Below are 22,830 nucleotides of genomic sequence, written 5' to 3'. Positions count from 1 at the left end.
AAACAATAAAAAAAGAACGTTTCGTATGTGTAAAGATTCCAAGTATTTGGAATGAAAAACAAAAACGTAACTAGCATTTCAGATTCATGATCTTTGGGGGGAAAAACAGATGTATTTTTACTTAGCAGAATATAATTTTATTGCAATAATAGAACAACTAAAATAAAAAAAAAATACACATGTTTTATTGTGAATATTATACCACTAGTTATAGAAACGTCTACTGGCACAGGGGAACTAGGGGGTCTCGCTCAGCCAAAAGTCAGCCAGCCAGTTTGCCAGTTTGCCTAGAAATATCTATAAATATTGGAAATATCAGTTTCAAAGAAAAAAACCTTTTTTTGTATATTTTTGTTTTCAGCACAGCAGAATTCACCAAAAATTCATGAAGGCTGGTGGGCATATAAAGAAGTCGTCCAGGGCAGTTTTGTTCCAGGTACCAAGCTTTTTATGTGTAATAATATTTATGTTATGGTTACATTTAAAAAAAAAACTACCAACATGATTATTGTCCCAGTATGAATACAATTAAAATGTCATTAAATATTAAAATAATATGGAATATTAAAAAAAACTTAAAAAAAAGGAACTTTACTGAAAATGTAAATTTTGTTATAGAAAAAATATATATTTTTATGCTTTAAAAAATGCCTAAAAAAAAGTCTTATATTTATTATTTTTTTTATTTAATTTATTTAAATTTTTTTGTTCCAATTTTTTTGGTGTATGTATAGTTTTTATATGAAAAATCTCCCTGTAGAATTCTTTTATTTGATAAATAAAGTGATAAATAGCAAAAGTGATCTCAGAGAATAAGTGAGGAGGCAAAGATTAAAGCTGAAGATAGTAGACATGGTTAAACGTCCTTTGTGTTGGGAAGATTAGACTGCCGTGATTTCAATTAAGCCTTATGCCGTTAATGGAAAGTGTATCTTCTGTCATTAGCCTAAAATATTCTGAACGTTACTGTACTTTAAAAAATATATGAAAATATCCACCATTTTTTTTGTTGGTTTGTTTTTTTACAAAAATGTCCCAAATAATGAGTTAAAAAAGAGAGGTCACCAAAAAAAAAAATCTGCGTTTTCTTGTTCTTTTTGATAACGTTAAGTTTATGTTTGTTAAAAAAAATTAAATAAATTATGAGATAATTTGGGACCAGGCTCGAAGTTTTTGGTTAGGTATAAAATCTTTTTCCTAATGTTTTTAACGGAAGCCTCACAAATTTTATTGGTTTTGAATAAATGACTCAAGCTTTCCGTCTGGGTTCTAAAATTTTAATAACCGCTTCATCAAGTTATTCAAAATTGTAACAATTAGACCGGGCTGGAGAGTCGAGAAGCATCCAATTAATGTGTCACCGACTGTACCACAAAGACAGATCACTCTGTGAGTGACTGAGAAGGCTGCGGGAAATTAAATCGCTTACCTTCGCCGAGGAAAATGCTAGCAATTTGTTGCAGTAGCTCATTGGCAAGAGGAGTAACCCAAAAAATAATTAAACAAAATGAAAATTGACTGAAGTTAATTCTAAATAGGCCCCTTGAAAATCTGTTCATGCTTTCACTGTCCACGTTACGACAGATTGTAAGCTCTTGGGAACAGAATCACGGATGTAAATGTGCAGCGAGTTCTGTTCTACCCAAGGAACCTTAATGTTCCACGGCTATGGTAGTCCAATAGGCCATGTGTCTAGGCGTGAATACTTTGGTACCTGTCCTGAGCTCGTTCCCATTGATGATGACTTCCGTGCCATTGGCTTGGATGGGTTTGCTCCAGCTGGTGAGTTCAATGCCAAGGTCCGTGGCCAGCGGCGGGGCGGTCTTGTGCATGTCCGTAGTTTATGTGTTCATGCGCAGATGTGAACTAACCAGGCCCTCCTAATGACACGGTTGGTTCATTGACTCTATGATGAGGCCAGAGATAGCTGTTCCAGCAGCTTTCATCATGGAACACATATATAGAGCCTAAAATTATGGGACTTAAAACAAATATAATGCGAAAAAGTACCATTCCATGCTCTGTAATCCTGTTTATATCGCAAAGCCTCTCTGTAAAGATAACTGTTCGGTAGGTTAATAACATGTTGACAATGGATCTCTGAGGTCCAGATTGTGGTGGCGACACAGAGCATCATTGGTCCTTGAGGGGTTAATAAAGCATGTGTTCATTTATATTGCTAATTGTTTCCTGCATTTGCCCATGTCCATTACCTATGATTAGCAATTATCATGCCATGTGCTACTAATTAGAGGCCTATTATGTAATTATCTAGTTACTGGGTTTTGTTAGGTTGTCTTCTGCCTAGCCTTGGCTTGGTTTGATTCATTGGGACATCAGAAAGCTATAATCACTATGGTTAGTGTTCTAGTTCATTAAAGGTAATTTGTTTGCAAATAACTAGAAATTAAAGAGAAAGACGGCACGCGCTGAATCAGGTTCCATTTTGGTGGTAAATGCAAGGGCTTATTGTGTGGATAACTTGTGAATGATCAGACTCATCTCCGGGCTAAGCAACCAACTATCAATCCAGAGCTTTTAGATTATCATTAGACTCTAACGACCAAGTCATTGGCCATCAAGATTATGCCTTCCAGACGAATCAAGAATATTTCTCTTGGGTGGTAGGTAGCTGCTCCTATCTTCATCTTTTTTCACCCATGTCCTTCAGCTACTCGGGCCACCTAACTTGTCCCACCAAGTTTTATTCACTTTCTCATAATGTATTCCTCATAAAGGACTACTCTAAATCACTCAAACTAAGAGCGTTTGGTGGTTGTGTTGATGAACAAACGAGAGCAGGGTATATTGCGGTGCAGAATGGAAAAGAAAGAAAAGAGCAGGGTTAGGGTGAGAAAGAAGGTTTTGAGTTTGTTGCTTGAAGGCCAATGCAGAGGACAGAATGAAGGCTATAGTGGAGGTCAGGTTCTGGTGCAAGATGGAGAAGGGAGAGAAGGGCAGGTTTAAGAAGAAGGCTTTTTCCAGAAAGGAGGAAATAGGAAGGTGAACAGATTCTGGTTTAGTGAAAGAGATAGTCTTGAGCAGCAGGAGATGGAGGAGAGAAGACATCTTTGTTTGAGTTAACATTGTAACAATCATATGCCACCCACCACTGTCCACCGACATCATGACCAAACCACACTTCTTATGTTTAAAACATAAACTTACATTTCACATCGAGGTAGCACAGCCAGCCAATTTAGCTTTAAACCTCAAAAAAAAGAAATGCAAATGATATTATTTATTCCCTACGCAGTGCCTTCCTTCTGGGGATTGGTAAATTCAGCCTGGAATTTGTGCGCCGTTGGGAAGAGGCAGTCTCCTGTCAACATAGAAACTAGCCATATGATCTTCGACCCATTCTTAACTCCACTGCGCATTAACACGGGTGGACGGAAGGTAAGAATCTTCTTAAAGTAAAGGATTCCATCTGCCACAAAGCTTTTATACGTGATGGCATCTGCTTGTTGTCTTTGAAATAGGAAAATAGAATATGTGCGTGAATATGAAAGAAACTAGAAACAAATGAGAAGATATACTAAAACCCAAAATAAAGTAAACATAAAGCATAAAAAAATCATTTTTGATTTGAACCTTTTTGTGTGTCAAGAACTTATTCCATGTACGCATGTCCTCATCTTTAAAAAAAAAAGTTTTCTTTTTGGGTCCATACTATGTAAAAAGATTTTTTTCTTTTTTTTTTTACATTTTTTTTTTGTTAGATACATTTTTTGTCTTAGATTATTTTTGATCAGTTATCCCATTGCTTTTATTCTTATTTTCCCTTATATTTTTATTACTATAGCTCATAGAATTACATTTAAAAAAAAAAAAAAATCAAATCTTAAACACTTTACATCAATTCAAATGAATAATTACAAAATTATTTTAAATTAGGAGAAATAATATTTTTTTTCTATAAACCGTTTCTTTAAAAAAAAAAAACAAAGCCCGCTATCTGGTAACATAGTAACGGAGAATAAGAGATTACCATGAATGCCATCTGTGCAGATTAATGTTTTCTAAAACAAAGCGATCCAGATGAATGGGACGGATTTGCGGAGAGCGGCTACAAATATAAAATATTTGCTGCGTATGCATCGGCTATTGTACTCATTTTGCAATTACATGAGTTTGGTAATTAATGTCAAATTGTAATTTCTTAATCATGAATCTGATGTATGTCCTGAATTTAAGTAATTAATAATTGTGTTTTCATTTTTAACAGGCAAGCATTTCCAATGTATTTTACATTTTTAAATACGGTCGGCATGAAGTTGGGTGTACATTTTATAGCAATTTGAGATTTATTGTAATTTACATGTAATTTGCGTTCCTTTGCTGGGCTTGAGATGAGGGTAGGATTCATTCTGTGATGTGAAAGTGTCCACGTGGCAAGCAGTTTGAGGTTTAATTGTGCTTCTGGAAACAGATATCCAAAGTCATTGGGGATTGATGGATCTTGAATGTTCTTACCCAGTTTTTTTCTGGTTTTCCACTCAAAACGTAATGGAGGGAATGTCAACAGTTAGGGGTCCACTCAAGTAAGCAGAAGACAAGCCAAGCTTATCTAGTCCACCAGGAATATACCAAACTATGTCCCCAAGCGCCATCTCAGTGTTAAGTATATTGAAATATTTACAAAGTTATCTTTTGTCCAAATGAACACCTGCGCTCTGATTAAAGGTTGCGGTTCTGCCTTGTTTGTCACGTCAGTATGGAACCAGATGCAAGACTTGGCCTATAATGTAACAATCTAGTTAAATAATGTGTAGAATGCCTATTGTTCCAATGCAAACACAATTGTTAAATGAAGACATTCCTTAATGGAAGGTTGGCCTCAGAGGGAATGCTGCTCGCTCGCACTCAGCTTGCCCCACACTCTCTGGACCTAAATGACCAATTATGACACAGAAGCTACGATGGACTTTCTAAACTGGACAGTAGCTTGAAGCAGGATCTTGTTCCAGATCACAAAGGACAACGTCCCTCATCAGATCTAGGGCTCTTGGCTTCTTCTAGGAGATAATCTAGGACTCTTGGCTTCTTCTAGGAGATAACTTTACTCCCTTTGTCCGCCTTTCTTCGTGTTTTGGCTGACGAAAGGCCAATTACAGCGGGTTAGAAAAATCTCTCAACTGGATTCCTGAGGATACTTGTCTTATCCTTACCCCAAATTCTAGGTCACTCATCCTGGAACTAAGGAAATAACTGGAGTCCGAGCTAGAAACCCACCAATTTAGCAGCACAACCTCTTGGCTGTCACTAACATTTGATCTCACTGTCAGGCTAGGTGGGTTGACAGATTTGGTTGGCCCTTCCTATTTTTTGACACAAAAATCAATAATACATGGTTTATCAAAACAATGTATTTTATTCAAAGTTTTCCCATACTAACTTTCTCTGTTCTGTAGTTAGCATTGGGCTAGGCTACACAACTAATGTTAATCTTAATTAAAAGATACAATTTAGAATTGTACGCGACGGAATGCTGAGTATATGTTCATGTGTGATAGACCATTAAAAGGTTGTCCATAGGCCAAAATATTTGCTTAGCTCCTGTTCTTTTTTTTCCCTGTGAACATTGAATCAAGCCGTCTCTGGAAATGAAAATTCATTATCCGTCTGTTCAGCCATTCGGTCTGCCCTTGTCGCGAAGCCAGTAAACAGACGGGGAGAGGGTGGGCATTCTGCTGGAGCGCAGTTCTTCTGCGTTCGTGATATAACAAAACGCGGTGGGTTAAACAAATCCACTGGTCTGTTGGCGAGCGGAGATTGTATAGGTGATCACCTCCACTCTCTTCGCGGTTTCTTCTTCTAGAGTAGTTAAGAAAGGGAACAGGTTTTACATTCAAAAACTGTAACTCAGGGAATGCTCTTGAAGAACCCACCATTCTTGATGATCTAAGAACAGGACCTCGTCTCACTTTGATGAGCTGATATATTACTTTACGCTTTGCTAATTATCTAACGAGCTTAACTAGGTGACTGCAACAAGGTAACGACGTGTACAGACGCTTGTTGATTCGGTGGCACAGGACTGATGGCGTTTGGCATACGCATGCTTTCGCCGGTACAGTAGATGGTAGCCCAGCTGGTGGATGACCAGAAGGAGCTAGCACAAGGAACATTGCAACCCACATGCTAATGGACCTCTGACTAATGAAAGTCTATGGGGGAAAGGACTTCATTAGCATTGCCATAAAGCATCAGCTCAGTGTGGTGTTTGATCCGGGGAAAGTCTCCCAAAATATCACATGACTGACAACAATGGCGGCCTCCAGATCTGTAGATAAAGGTCCAAACCTGTCCATTTTTTTTTCTGTCCTATTAACAAAGGTAACTAAACAATTACATTGAAGTAGCAGAGAGTATTTTCCTCCAGCTGTGAATACCGACAGCCTCAAAGTTCAGATTCACAGTAATCTCCTAAATAGCATTGTTTTTAGGGTTTTAATGTACCTTTTTATGGTCAGGGTACTGGATTGTTCCATGGAACGCTGTCAGTCCTAAAGGCTTTCTATTGTAAGAGTTAATAGCCAGCCTCCGGTTTTGATGTCATTGTAGGAACCCACAGACAATATATACCCCACAGAGAGTTAGGGGGCACAGAAACTTGGTATTAAAAAATATATTAACCTTTCATTTCTGTCTATACCCACTGCCATAGATAATGGAACTATCAGCGAAAACAAGAGGTTTTTTTTTTTTTTACAAAGGTATTTTTATGTATAATTTAGAGATTTGCCATTTTCTTCCTGTTAAAATGAAATATATAATGTGCTAAAAGTGGATTTTAGAAGTGCAGATTTACGATACAACATTTTTGGGTCTCTTAAGGCGAGGACATGTTAAATACGAGTATTAAAAATCAAATTATTTCTCTTATAATGAAGCCATTAAAAAAGAAAATATGGAAACCATTGTACAACTGCCTTTGAGGTATTAGAAAAGAATGCATTTAGTCTTTTTTTTTTTTTCTCCTAAAAGTGCATTAGCGCAGTCTGCTCCGCGTACAAAAAGGTTTGCTCCTGGGGGGTCGCTCAGTAACATGAATGATAGCGCTAAACATGATTTTCTAATGATTTGTAAAATAATATTTAAAAAAACGTACTAAAAATCAAACGTGCCTCAATTTCACTATAAATTTTAAATAATTTTAAAATAAAATTGGAAAGAAATGTAAAAAAAAATAATAATGTGCATATATGGGGCATACTTGGCTCGTTGTGTTTAGAAGTTATAATAAATTAGTCAAGAAGCAGCAATATTTTTTTTCTGACCCCTTTCTAATATATATTTGCAGTAATCGAGTGGAAATGTTTACCTGGAGCAATATATAGATGGGTGAGCGCTGTAAAAATCAGTAATTTCTCCATGGAGTCTGGGGTTTTTGGTGAGTGAACAGTTGAGTTGGGTTCCTCAGGCCGACTGAACTGAGATGGAGTAAGTCTTGTATTCACAACAGGGAAACTGAGTTGAGTACGCAACTGGAGTTCAAGTAGAATCAAGTCAACTTCATGTCAAGTTGAGTTGTGTTGGAAGTCAAGTTGAAGATTGGGCTTCAACTCAACCACATCAGTGTCTTAGGATGGGATCTTCTGACCAAGAACTGCATAAACTCTCAATAAATCGCGAAAACTCAACTGCCATGTTCTCTTTGTGACAATGCAACAATTGCGTGGACTCCGCAATTTCAGACTCCGCAGCTCTCTACACCACCCAAAAATGTCTCAACATCCAATTGCTCATCCAGTTGGATCTGACAGCTTGGACCGAGGTCTCTGACTCAATAAAAGGCTCTGTGAGCCTTTAACAAACAGACCGTCGGGATATGATGTCATATGCCGACGGCTCATATCTTAAAGCCTCACGGCTACTTTAATGCCTCGATAGCCGTAATAGGCTGGTTTGCAAGATCGAAGGTCTCATTGTGCAGCAGGACACTGGGGGGGGCATGATCGGCCCCGGTTTGGTAGTCGGCCTAGACCGGTATACGTTACTGTCTATGGAGATGCATAGGCCTTCACCAAGTTAGAGTTGGGCTTGAGGGCTCATTCAGTGAACTTGCCCTGAGTCCCATAATGTTTAAAGATAGCCACATTAAGAACAGTTGGAGCTATATAAATGGGGGAGGGGAAATTAATACTGATGGGAATTGTTTTCCAGACTGAACTAGTGACACAAATAAGTTACTCTTAAAACGTTCTTATCCATAGACTGCGTGTTGGAGGATGAATTTGATATAAGAAAACTTTTTTCTTTTTTTTTTTTTTTTTTTTTTTTTTAAACCAAGCCACTTAAGGTATTATAACGAAATCTGTACATAATCACTCAAAGATTTGGAGTTTAGATCCGATTTTTTGATCTTCGGAGATTCTGAATACACCCAATTAACCTTGGGGAGAAAACAGCCACTTTCAAGGACCAATTGACTATCAAAAAAATATAATGAATGGATTAGGAAGACGGTAATAAATGATAATGGAAATTAGTTGCAAATCACTGCAATTGTTGTAGCAGGGAAGGGTAGAGGGAGGTCACAAGGGAATCAAGTTAATGTCTGTTAGAGGCAGGGAACAGGTTTGATTTTTAACGCAAAAGGAAAGTAATTATTCCGCGTATTGTGTGATATTCTCCTGGTAGTTATTATGATCAAAAAGGGACTTCTATGACTTGTAGTAGAATAGGCCACCAACAGTCGACAAGTTGGCCTTCAGAATTTGTTGAACTTCAAGTCCTATTATTCGTAGCCAGCATTTGCACCCAGGTACATGCTGGCTGGGTATAAAGGGAGCCGTGAGGCAGGTTACAGGAGATAAAATGGCTTCAAGGAGCCGTATGCAATTCTATGTCTTGTTTTTGTATAAGGTCAGTCTCCCATACTCATACATTTCAAGTTTCCTCAAGTGTTAGAAACCACTAAAGTTCTGAATTCATTGACAATTTAATGTCACCATAACTTCTCGCTTCTAAGCTCTCAGGCTTGGCCTCCATTCAGCCCCTGGTTATTCCTACCATTCTTCCTCTTTCTTTTGGCTCCATTAGACTGACTGATCATTTTTTTTACATTTCGTCTCTTTTATTGCCATGCTTTTAGAGTAGACCTTTTGCGTTCCTCTCCGGTTTATTTTTCTTTCAACACAATTCACATTAAGAGCCTTTCCGCATCTCGAAATGTTCCTATTAATTGTCCCATGCTCCTAAAATACACTGACACTCGAGGTCATCAAGCACCTCTCGCCAAAATGGAAACCCATCTCAAAGCTCAGATCCTGGAAATAACTCTTCGGTAAAGCTGGGAAGGAAAATAAACAAGCATAGGATAGGCATATGGCTCCTGAACTTAACATGAGGCCTATGAGTGATTAAAGTTTGAGTCTTTACTTACTTCATTCCTGTAGAATGCATAATTTCTTACTTAATTAAGTCAACATCCCAGATAATATCATGGCTGCTGTTTTTCTCCTAGGTGGGTGGAACGATGTACAACACAGGAAGACACGTATCGCTAAAGCTAGACAAGGAACATTTAGTAAATGTGTCCGGCGGGCCTCTTACCTACAGTCATCGGTTAGAAGAGATAAGGTTACATTTTGGAAGCGAAGACGGTCAAGGATCAGAACATCTACTTAATGGACAAGCGTTTTCTGGAGAGGTAAGACCAAGATCTTCGTTACAGAAGTTCACGTTCTGCAGTATGGGATTTAGATGTCTTCTGTTCATATAATAATGGCCTACAAGATGGGGCCCAGGTTGGGTTGGCTTCGTCTCTTGACATAATATTGGAAGGGATTTTCATACCACCTTACCACATGATCATGCAATTGGAATTACGACTAATAGGGAGTGTGGGCTCATAGCGAGATGAGATTAGGAAAAATGCAGATAAAAGGGTATGAACAAGATGAGATAAAAATTTTCCATAGTATGACATAAAACCATCATTGTGGTTTAATCCATCTCTCCTAGGGTTCAAAATGCTGATATATTTAATTGACAAGTTTTATGGTTAACTGTGAAGCTGTCCTTTAACGTTAATACAGTGAGGTCCAACATCGTGTGTCCAATATTGGCCAACTGGTGGTCTTCTCGATATAGAGCTTCTATGGTGGTTAAGTCTTTTGAGTGGGGGTTGCTGAGGTTCACCCTTGTAAGTTATTTTGGGGTATTTCTTGCATTATATTGGGATCCATGTATTTTTAACAGTCCCGTGTCTTTCTGCTTCAAGGCAATGGGTGGTCTAGAATTATTTCTTGGTTCGGTCTTGGGTTTGACCTTGACCTGACTCTTTACTATTTGTTCTTGTTCTGTGTATTATAAAATTTAAGTAAACATAAAATAAATATAATAAAGCCATTCTCTTTCAACTTTTGGAATATGAATTTGCCTTCTTAATGAAACTAGATGTCACTGTCCAATTTTAACCATAATTATACTGTTTCATTTTTACGCATTTTGAAACTCAATTGAAAGTTTTATATTAGAAAAAAAATAATGATTTTTATTTTTTAAAAAGTAGCAGGAAGAATGTAGTGATTTCCTGCAATGTTGGTGAGCTTTTATTTAGTTATCTGTTATACCAACCAAATAACGAGGAAAAGTTAGATGACCATGACCCTCAAACATTACGTGGAATTTTTTTTTTGTAGAGAAATTGACTTTCGGCCATTACTTAAATAAAAAGGAGGAAATGTGACAGTCAAGGTAATACAACAACCATGTGGTGGCTAATTAGCGTTATGTAGCCTACCAAATTATAATATTTCATGTCATAAGGACACATGTAACAAGAACCATCCTTGGAAAGGGTTGTATATAATCCAGAGACTGTCAAGTTCCAGGGTAATTTTTTCAGATATTTTTTTCCATATTTTTATTTTTTTAACAATTATTCGAGGTATTATATATTGTGTCATATTATGGTTACAGTGTAGCTACATTTGGACTTCTACTCTCATATCAGTCTTAAGCCAGTTTTTGGCTTTACAAAGTGTTGCTGGGACTCAAGAGATTGTCCAGTGCTATCGTCGATCTGGGCAAGTTACGTCTACTAGGGGCAAATTATTAAATGCTAGTATTGAGCCCTAGTGGTAAGAACTGGAATTGCATGTTTTAAAAAAAATGGCTCTGGAGGAATGATTTTACCAACCTACAAAGGCCGACAAAATCGTCATATTCAATTATTTAAGGATAAATATGTAAAGTTCTATTGAATTTAATACATATGTGATGTTTTCTTCTAGGTGCAACTCATTCATTACAATCATGAGTTGTATACAAATGTATCAGAAGCAGCCAAAAGTCCAAACGGAATAGTGGTCATTTCCATATTTATAAAGGTCAGTCGTTTTTGGGATGTGTTTTATATTTCAGCACAAAGGTCGGTAAATTAATAAACTAGTTTATTACATCATAGACGTGTGATGTCAGCTGAATTATTAAAAATAACCTAAAATTAAGGCTACAATGTTCTGTTTTCATGCGTGTATATATAATGTTCGAATTACTGGTGTTTTAGGTTATTTCTATTTTTCCTCCAGGTGACCGATTCGTCCAATCCCTTCCTAAATCGCATGCTTAGCAGAGATCCGATAACAAGAATAACCTTTAAAAGTAAGTTTTTGTGGAAAGTTCTAGAAAAATTATAGAACGATGAACAAATTTAGAGAGTTGACCTCCTGATGGAGCCATAGTGGAGTGTGGTCAGCTCATGTGTGACTCAAGCCCTTCAAACTGGTTTTGTTACAGTTGGGGGACAGTAAAATTCCTGATAGTATGTACCCCCCCATCCCACTCCAGAAGATATGTATATCATACAACAATTTAATTTATTAACCCTTTCCCTGTTGTTTTTATACACATTATCGGGGCTTTTAGGGCTGTAGAGCCCTGTGATACCGTCATACCCAGCCAACATTCTGAGCTGATTGAAAAAAAGGGGCATCAGGGGAGGGAAAAAAGGAGCACATAGGATTTGGGGCCCATAGAGGGACTGGTCAAACGGAACTGGGACACATGGAAGGTATGAAGAGCTTGGGATTTCTAAGAGGAGGTTAAATGATTAGGTTAACTATCTCGAGCTCTATAGGACGTTCTTTAAATGAAACGTTGTCGTCTCCCAATAATTAATGGATTACATGTATGTTGCGTGACGGATCCTAATCACGTATGTCTCCTTAACCAGACTTTTTCGTAATATGTCCTTAGATGATGCATATTTACTACAGGGGCTTAATATAGAAGAGCTGTATCCCGAGACGTCCAGTTTCATTACATACGACGGCTCGATGACCGTGCCACCGTGCTACGAGACAGCCAGCTGGATCATAATGAACAAACCCATCTATATCACCAGGATGCAGGTACCTTCTAGAAAACCGCAGCAGCCATTACAGACATATTACCCAAATGCAAGGAAAATGGTTAAAATCCCCGGTTTTATTTTGTGGTTTATCATTCCATCCCATCTACTTTAAAACCCTAATTAAATGTATTAATATTTTCCATAACGTTCCATTTTTACGTTATTCCCGTTTTTTCATATATTTTCTACCTCCACAATCACCAAAGGCAGAGGCGGGATATTTCATGCCAATTTTTATGTGTTTTCCCATGATCCCTCAGTCCAGACAGCATTAGAATCCTACTGTCAGCCCAAACAGGAAGTTGCAATCCACTTCCTGGACTCTCCCGCCATTTTGTTTTTTTAATGGCACGTCGAGCTTCAAGTGCCCAGCCTTGGGGGGAAAAAATAAAGTGAAAGTGTCAGAAGGCCATGGTGGGCACCAGGCTTTTTCTGGCCCTTCCTTCCCTCCCGGGCCTGAAGTCCTGCAGGAGGGCTGGATCTTCTTGGACTCTCCTTTAGTAGACTGCGCATGGACCGCTAGCGCTAGATATTTTTTCCAGCCCCGGTATTTCCAAATTTCTTAGGGCGAGGCAGCCATTTAAACCATGTGATGAGACTCAAGCAAGATGGTGGAAATCAAGCGTGATCTAGAATCCGATAGTTTCCCGGGAAGCTCTGATTGGCTGCGAGGTTACCATGGTATCACAGCATCCAATAAGAATGCAAAGCCACAGTGCAACTCCAGGAGAGAAGACGATCGGTACCCAACATACGTCTTGAAGCATCTAAATAAATTGCTCAGAAACCAAACGCTTTTAAAATATTTATATCTTAAAATGTAGATTTTTGTTCTATTATGCGGCCTGCGTATCGTCTTGCTTGTTTTTGGCGTGCTTTGATTTTTTATTAGCTAGTTCTACATACAGTCGCAGGACGTGATGGTATACTGTTCTGCTCTCTGGGCACTTATATCATCTGACAGTAAACAACAATCACCCTCGTTGACGTTTCTCGGATCGTTCCTTAATAATTTATTGGCTATTTTCCCCGCAGAGCGCTCGAAACCCTCCGCTGTTTGTCTTTTTTTGTTTTTCTTTATATCGACGCACCGGAAAAAAAAAAATAACAATAATATTAAGACGCAAGGTACTCGACACAAACTGCCACTTCAAAATCATTCTCGTTCCATGGTAAAAATTTAACGTGCCTGCGGATATTTCAAGATTTTGGGGTTTTTTTGGAGAATTTGCACACTTGAAAAATATTAATTTACCATTCTCTCAGGAGAAGAAGTTACAAATTTGCATGAAGATTTGCGGTGCCATAAAATATCTACACTTTGTAGATGAGTGCGTGACTTTGTACAGGCAAACATACCTCCCAAGTGTCCTGTTTTTTGCTGGACAGTCCGGATCGTTGGGCACTTCCTGTTTGGATGGGTTTTTTTTTTACAGGAATTGTCTCGTCTGCGCATGCACGGCTGTCACGCAGAGTGGTAGATCAAAAGGGCTTCTTCCTATCATCTTCCCTGTCTTTATTTGAACTCTAATTAATTAGAGAGGGAGGGTAATAGAGTGCAAATGGGGGGCAGATTATACAATGTATGGATGTATGTGAGCATGGATGTGTGATTGTGTGTGTGTGAGCATGGATGTGTACGTGTGTGAGCATGGATGTGTATGTGTGTGTGAGCATGAATGTGTCAGTGGGGTTAGATTAAGTGTGTGTTAGGATGAATGTGTACTTGTGTGCGTGTGTAATTTGTGTAAGTGTGTTTACATATGTGTGCCAGAGTGTATGTTGGAAGAGGGGGGGCAAAGAAGGCACAGACCAGCTGTAGAAGTTGGGGTGGGCCCCAGGGCAATTTTCCCACCAGGGCCCTATGGTTTCTAGTTATGCCTCTGCCTGTTCCCCATGCGTTTCAGGACATCTTCTCGTTGGGACATCGGTGGGAACAGCCAGCATGTGCTGTAATGACTGTCCCAACTGCTTTAGAACAGTTGGTAGCTGTGCTTAAGAAGATGCTTGGCCGGACTAACTTCTGATAAAAGCCGCGTAGCCATCTGCAACAACTAAACTACCTTAGCTATAAAACCTGCCAAGCGCCATGGGAGCCGATGTCCTGGAATGTGACTCTTTATAGCGAGAGTTCAATTACTTCCTGTGGAATGTTACAGTATTCTGATTATATAGCGCGTATCGAATGGAAGGTTTGGGGAGGAACCGTAATAATTATTCGGCAAGCGTAATAAATCTTTCTAGAGCATCTGAAAGACTAACTCTGTTTCTTCGGAGGGTACTTTTTAAAGCACTTAGAAAGGCCAAGACGCTCGTCGTGAAGTACTCCTGCTTGAGGAAGGTTAATGAGGCTTCAAGGTCACCATATTTAAAGACTTACAGGATGTTGTCATTATTTGTTGGGTTTTTGACTATTATTACAGGGGTTTTTAATATTTTTCTGTGTAATTTGGTTCCTTTTAACCCTTGGGTGTTCTAAAAACCAAGCGTCAGGACAAGTGGTCTACAACTAGAGGGTCGGATCGGCTTAGTTGGAATGTAAGCCTTTGACCATCTGGTTGTAGACTCATGACCGCTTGTCTTAACACTTCTTCTCCTTTGAATACACAAACCACGAAGCTGCTCTGGTTGAAATATATTATATATACGTGAAGGCCCACATAATACATGCATGACGTATAGTAGTACTCAGTATTCCAGAGTAGTGGCCGACCATCATGGGAGATGTAGTCAACCATGAAGTCATTATAATGTATCTTCTTCATAATAATAACTTTGTTGCATGTCCGTTATCCAGCGTGGAATGCCGTCAGCGTATTTCAGCTGAAGATAAGAACCCAGCTACTAGTATCTGAATATATATATATATATATGCTAAAAAAAATTCCCATACCAGATATATATTTCTGCGTATAAGCAGCGGCTCAAATCTATCTGATATATTCGCACCCCCTTCGGGCAATTTCCTAACGCCATATTGAAGGCTTCCTTTGAACATTCTGAATTCCTGATATGTTTCTCTAATAGGAATCTTATCTCATCAGATACTTGCCTAAAAGGAACTGTTTTCATTTAAAATATATAGAAAAAAATAAATGTATTTTTTTTAAAAAATCTGAAAAATATACATATTTTCAAGTACGCAAATTAATTAATTAAGGGGGGAAGCGATTTAATCTGGGATGGGGAGGAATAAAGATCAAATCTCGTTTGCCTTAGTCCCATTTTAAGAAAAACATTTCCAGGTCCCTGCAGATAATACATGTTTTATATTAGTTAAATCCTTTGTTTTGCTAATTATCCTATAAAGAGGTATTCTAGCCCCAATTTTGATGCATTTTTATGCTAATGCATACAGAGCATCTTTTAACACCCCCCCCCCACACACACACACACACTTTACGCTTTCATGGGAAAAAATGGAAAATTTTTAAAAATAATAAAAAAACAGGACACAAATCCATAATATTATTTGGAAACAAAACAAATATTAATATATTCAAATTGTGTTTGCAGATTAAAATGATATATTTATTATACATCATTTTATATTTTATTTATATATATTTCCATTTATTGATTTATTTATTTTTTTCCATTCGCCATACACCAAAGTATGAAATAATAATTTCAGAATCTGAATGCCGTAAACATTTAAATAAACGGAACGTTAAATTTTAAATTTCTATTTTTTGCTGCGTGTCGGTTATCGACTGTCTCTTTTCCTTTCCGGCAGATGCATTCTTTAAGGCTACTAAGTCAAAATCAGCCGTCTCAGATATTCTCCAGCATGAGCGACAATTTTAGACCAGTCCAGCCTCTAAATAACCGCTGCATCCGGACGAATATCAACTTCAGCTTACAGGGAAAAGACTGTCCGAATAACAGAGCGCAGAAGCTTCAGTATAAAGGTGGGTCTCTTCTAGGGTAATCCCCGGACAGACATATGCCTTAAAGTTAATCGGCCATCATAACTTTGTATCGATGCGTATAATCATCATCATCAGACATCATCAGATCTTTTTAGATGATAGAATTCTAATTACACGTGTGTGTCATGGCTCGTAGGTTTTAAGTCTGTTTGCAGACATTGAACGTCTAATTTATTTCATGCGATACAAAGGGGTTGACAAACCTGTTTCTTGGGAGTTTGTACTCTAAAGGGAATATAAAAATGATCTCTGCCAGTATCACAATTCAGTTTCAATGTCAGGCTCCGCCTCCCAATGTTTTCAATGACCATATATGGCCACTTTTGTTTTAAGGGGTGTGGTTAGAGTACAGATGGGGTGGGGCTTTATGAAGACTTTTATTTGACGTTGTGACCTATTGATAGCAACTTATGTAACTGAGTGGGGCATTTAGAAGAAGAAGAGTGGGTTTTATGCACATTATCGGGGCTTTTAGGGCTGTAGAACCCTGCGATACCCTCATACCCAGCAAACATTCTGACCTCCTAGAAAAGAAGGGGAACAGGGGAGGAGAGAGGGGCATCAGGGGAGGCGAGAGGGGCATCAGGGGAGGAGAAAGGGGCACAAGGGATTTGGAGACCAAGGAGGACTAAAGTGGACATGGACACTTGGGTCGTATGTAGTCTTCTAGAGAAGAGGGACACTTGGGAGTCATGTAATATCTTCATATATGGTCAAATCATTGGTAAAACTTGTGTTTATTTCCATACAGTGAACGAATGGCTTCTTAAATGAAAAAAACTCGAAAAAGTTAAACAAAAAATTAAAAATTCACCACAACATGGTTCCTCTGGATCTCCGTACCATAGAACGTACCGCTCTTCATTCACTTTTTGGATACGTTTTTCATACACGGTGGCCATCACGTGAAAACAAAATATATATTAACGAGCTGCAAAGAACATTAAATAAGGCAAAGGTCCTGGGAACGGCGACTCGGTAACGGCGTCCTGAAAAGACGCGAGGAGGCGCCGATTCACAAATCTTCGCGGACTTTACCCATTATCGAGTGGAAGACTTTTTTTTTCCCAGCCTTTGTACATACGGCATCATTTCTACGAATTGCTTTGAACACTTTCCGATCGGAATCATTATCTCGCAACGACTTCCCATGGTGGAGTCCCTCTCTAGAGGTCCATCGCGCAAACATGCCGGAATACGGAAAAAGAAGGAAAAAAAAAAAAAGAAAGAAAAAATAATTATTTCTAGGTTGTCATACTGTTTATTCCATGGAAAAAAAAAGAAGTTGAGCGATATATGGATTATATATATATATAAAAAATATATATATTATTAAAAATATAAAGACATCATTTGTTTCGCACACAAATACAGATTTTCTAAATCATCCTAAAACATTCATTCCATCGCCTTTTGTTTGTTAACTGGAATACTTCCAGATTTTATTATTATTATTATTTTTTTATTTTGTTTATTTTATTTTTTTTACTTTTTTGCTATTTCATTTACGATTGTCTGAACTCTTAATATGCGGATTTATTGCCTTTGAAACAGCTAAAATATTTTATGTGATTCGGTCAATTCTGTTAAAAAAAAAATATATATATATATATATATATATATAATATTCTGAAAAAATTGACTTGAAAACACTACATCTATATCTTAATCATATTAAGTTTTTTCATTTGGTTGAGACAAAATCGAACAATATAGACGTTTTCATCTTTTTTTCGATAACACATAATTTCTTGTGTTTGTTTACCTTCAGCATCTGAATAAATGTTATTAAAATCTTGGATAAACTACAGAGTCAATTTATTTGTGAAGGATGATCAAAGGCATCATGTTTGTGGTCAGTGGGAACCATAAAGGAGCCCTGGTGGAGCTTGGTTGACCTTGGTCAACCCATGGACCCAAGACTTGGACAACAATGGAGTTGGTTCCATTATCCCAAATCAAAGCTATGGACAATGTGAAGTTCCGGAGAGGCGCTCACCAGATGATGAACCTCTAGATGATTGGGCAGGAGACCATGGAGCATGTGACCATAAACCCATGTAATTAAAGAATTCATAGCATTGGGGGAAAGGGTTAATGCCGGTAAGTCTGTACGCGACAATCTAACAAAAATTGAACGTGAAGCTGTTCGCTCATTAAAGCCGGATACCGAATTAACCATTAAAATGTCCGATAAAGGCGGTATGGTAACGGTAATGGATACCACTTGCTATATAAAACAGATGCAAATAATGCTTAACGATGTTACCACGTATAGAAAATTGGAGTGTAATCCTACAGAGAATTTTAGCCAAAGTGAATACCTACTAGTAGTAACCCCTGTGACACCAGTGTTATATGGTCTACCTAAAATACACAAAGGTATTCCTCCCCAGATGCGACCAATTGTGTCATCTAGGGGTTCATTGTTAGAAAGACTTTCCTCTTGGCTTGACCAGTTATTGCAACCTTTAGTGCAACGTGTCCCAGGGTTTCTTAGGGACACTAAGGGTGTTTTGGCTCAGTTAGCCAATATCAAATGGAAAAAGGGTTGGCGCTGGCTCACATGCGATGTAACATCGCTGTATACCAGCGTTCCATGGGAGGTTGCACTTAGAGCATTAGAATTCCACCTAAAAATTCATAGCAGGTACACACCTGATCTAAGTGAATTTATATTACTAGTCACCCAATTTCTTATGTCTCACAACTTTTTTTCTTTTGATCGAGTGTACTACCTGCAATGTAGTGGTGTTAGTATGGGTGCTAGACATTCCCCTTCATTGGCAAATCTAACGATGTCTTTTTGGGAACATACATAGATATTTGACGTTCATACCCCTTTTTTAGATTCTATACAGTGGTACGGAAGATACATCGATGATCTCTTGTTCATTTGGGAGGGAGATGTGTCTTCCGTACCACTGTTTATCAGTTACATGAATGACAATCCATATAATTTAAAATGTACCCATGAACTTTCTTCTAAGATAGTTTCATTCCTAGACTTAAGCCTTACTGCTAATAATGATCAAGTTATAGATACTGTTACTTATAGAAAACCAACTTCCGGAAATGCATTACTGAGGGCAGATAGTATCCATCCAAAACATACCACACGGGCCATTCCTGTTGGTGAAATGACACGCCTCAAAAGGAACAGTAGGACTGAGTCTAATTTTCAAGCACAGAACGAAGGGTTAATCACTCGACTTAAACAAAGGGGGTATTCCTCTAGACCAGGGGTCCTCAAACTTTTTAAACAGGGGGCCAGTTCACGGTCCCTCAGACCGTTGGAGGGCCGGACTGTAGGGGCTGGCAGTACGTTCCCCCACAGGCATACAGCCTCCAGCCATACAATATGGCTGGAGGCTGTATGCCTGTGTACTGCCCCATTTCAGTGTTCCGACCACCGCTCCGGCCATAGCAGGACCGGAGGATCGGTGGTCAGAACACCGAAGGGACGCGCCGCTGGTAAACACTTACCTCCAGCGCGCGTCCTTGCTTCCTTGCTTCTTTGCTTCCTTGCTTCTTCTCTTCTTCTCTTCTTCTCCGCTTCTCCGCTCCTCCGCTCCTCCGCGCTCGGTTGCCATGGGTACACGCATGGGACGTCAGTGACGTCGCTGCGTGCGCCTGCTCCCGGCGGTCCCCGCGTTTTTAAAGTAAACGCGTGCCGCAGGGACTTCACAGAGGCATCCTTGTGTTCCGAAACCATCTTTCGGAACACATGGATGTCCTGAGGCAAAAACACCCGGCGGGCCGGGTAAATGCGCTCCGCGGGCCGCATGTGGCCCGCGGGCCGTAGTTTGAGGACCCCAGCTCTAGACAAATCCAACGAGCAGAGAATATAGTTAGATGCAAAAATCGTTCACAATTATTATTGAATAAAAGTAATAAAAGTACTAGGATAGAAAGCAAACCGGTATTAGCATTAACTTATTCACCATCTTTAAACATTGCTAAGAACATAGTTACTAGGAATCTGTATTTATTAAAAGATAAAAAAATATTTGAACTGCCGTAGCGGTAATGTAGTTTATGTCATTGAGTGTTCCAGCTGCAAAGTTAAATATATAGGATGTACCAAACGACAATTTAAGACTCGCATTCTGGAGCACCTTTATGACATAAATCCCCATTCCACACGATCGAAATCGGGGGCTTCTGCACAGGGCCGGCCTTTGGGGTGTGCGACCTGTGCGACCGCACAGGGCGCCGCACTCCAGGGGGCGCCGCTGCTGGGTCCGCCGCCGCGGAGTCCTCCTCCGCCGCCGCCACCGCCGCGGGGTCCTCTGCCGCCCCCTCTGCACCTAAATGAAAACATTGTTGGTATTTTTTGTTGTTAAAAAAATGTTAGTTTGAAGGGGCAGAGGGGGGGTAGTTTGAAGGGGCAGAGGGGGAGGTAGTTTGAAGGGGCAGAGGGGGAGGTAGTTTGAAGGGGCAGAGGGGGGGTAGTTTGAAGGGGCAGAGGGGGGGTAGTTTGAAGGGGCAGAGGGGGGGGTAGTTTGAAGGGGCACAGGGGGGGTAGTTTGAAGGGGCACAGGGGGGTAGTTTGAAGGGACAGGGGGGGTAGTTTGAAGGGGCAGAGGGGGAGGTAGTTTGAAGGGGCAGAGGGGGGTAGTTTGAAGGGGCAGAGGGGGGGTAGTTTGAAGGGGAAGAGGGGGGTAGTTTGAAGGGGAAGAGGGGGGTAGTTTGAAGGGGCAGAGGGGGGTAGTTTGAAGTGGCAGAGGGGCAGGTAGTTTGAAGGGGCAGAGGGGGGTAGTTTGAAGGGGCAGAGGGGGGGTAGTTTGAAGGGGAAGAGGGGGGTAGTTTGAAGGGGCAGAGGGGGGTAGTTTGAAGGGGCAGAGGGGGGGTAGTTTGAAGGGGAAGAGGGGGGTAGTTTGAAGGGGCAGAGGGGGGTAGTTTGAAGGGGCAGAGGGGGGGTAGTTTGAAGGGGAAGAGGGGGGTAGTTTGAAGGGGCAGAGGGGGGTAGTTTGAAGGGGCAGAGGGGGGTAGTTTGAAGGGGCAGGGGGGGTAGTGAGGGGGGCGCCAGAGGAGTAGTTCGCACAGGGTGCCGGAACACCTAAGGCCGGCTCTGCTTCTGCACACTTTTTGGATAAACATGCGGGGTCAAAAATATAAAAAAATTTTGTAGCCTATGCTATTGAAAAAGTGACATCTGGTTACAGAGGAGGTGATTTTTTTTTTTTTTATTTATATTTTTTTTTTAACCTGATATTTTGTTTTATTATTCCAATGATTTTTATTTTAATAATTAATATGAAGTATTCAATATGTTTTTTTTGGGGTTTTTTTTTTATTTAATTCTTATAAAAAATACAAATATTACAAAAAGCTCACATTACTGAGCCTAAATGCAATAGCAATATATCAGCCATAAATATTATTATATAAATTACAAAATTACAAAACTCCCACCCACCCCCTCAAGGCAAGGTCTGGAAAAAAAAAAAAGGAGGTGTTTTACATAAACGATTGCAAAATAGAGAAGCTTTTTGGCAGTTTACTCTTGAGACCTGTATACCAATGGGACTTAATATTATGATTAGAATTTATTTGACACATAATTTTGTCTTGGTGATATCAGGTGTTTCTATTTAAAAATTATCTAAAATCATTATTTAAGTGGTAAACATTACTTATAATTAATGCTTCATTTGTAACAATATACGTGTTTATGCACCTCCCTGTGATATAAAAACACTGTGAGCAGGTTAAAACATACATACATACATACATACATACATACATACATACATACATACATACATGTAATAGCCTTATTGATATATATACATATCATTTTTGGACTAATAATGTTTATATATTTTTATATAAACATTATATAAATTATACATTATTATATGTTTATATATTTTCTGTAGGTTATGTTGCCATGCTTTTTTCATCCTATTGCATCCAATTGTTTTGTAATTGAATTTTAATCGCGCATGTGTTGATGACGAGCAATCTCACCACTCCTTTTTTTGCCTCATTTAAGGGAAACAAATTCAGCGGCGAGTTACCTGTGATAAAGAGCGGGGTGCCGTTCGAAACGCGGTCAGATTTTCGGTCTCCTGTGAACTATGCTTTTTAATATGGAAGTTAAATCAAGTGGGAAGTTTTTTCATTCAAGTGCTGGATCGACCCCCTTTTTTTTCTTTTTTCTTTGTGTTTATTCCACGCATCAAGTCCGTGCGGATCCGTGCTGATGAATATATAGGGGGGGTGAGCTGGCTTTTGCATTTATTCTATTTGACCGTAAACCCAATCAGAATTTTGGAGTTCTGTGGTTCTTCTTAAACATGATACATAGAAATAGTCAGGAACATCTTGCCCCGTTATACCAAATGGGGTTCCTTTCCGGAATGCCGGCAGAAGGCGTTATATTAGACGGTAGATGTATGGATGTTTGTGGACCCTTCGTGTACGGTGATGACATATGCTATGCCCAGGATAGTCTTCAAATTTTCCAATATGCTAATTATAGTTTCTCAATATAGTGATCTGACAAATACCAAGAACTGCTAA

General features: G+C 39.1%; 1 protein-coding gene across 1 annotated transcript; it reads left to right on the top strand.

Annotated features, from left to right (window-relative positions):
* The first annotated feature begins 363 nt into the window (after positions 1 to 363).
* On the top strand, positions 364 to 17,073 carry LOC149274798 (carbonic anhydrase-related protein 10-like). Its single transcript, XM_089505265.1, has 8 exons — positions 364 to 436; positions 3,257 to 3,399; positions 9,473 to 9,658; positions 11,247 to 11,342; positions 11,544 to 11,616; positions 12,211 to 12,365; positions 16,104 to 16,278; positions 17,051 to 17,073. Exons 2-8 carry the CDS (start codon positions 3,346 to 3,348, stop codon positions 17,071 to 17,073), a joined length of 762 nt encoding a protein of 253 aa, XP_089361391.1. The 5' UTR covers positions 364 to 436; positions 3,257 to 3,345.
* Positions 17,074 to 22,830: the final 5,757 nt, after the last annotated feature.

This window comes from Sceloporus occidentalis, unplaced genomic scaffold (genome assembly GCF_023333645.1).
Source record: "Sceloporus occidentalis isolate IW3139 unplaced genomic scaffold, rSceOcc1.0.p SCAF_321, whole genome shotgun sequence".
In the NCBI taxonomy this organism is placed as follows: domain Eukaryota; kingdom Metazoa; phylum Chordata; class Lepidosauria; order Squamata; family Phrynosomatidae; genus Sceloporus; species Sceloporus occidentalis.
The sequence above is the reverse complement of the archived record's forward strand: the minus strand, read 5'-3'. Positions and strand labels throughout refer to the sequence as shown.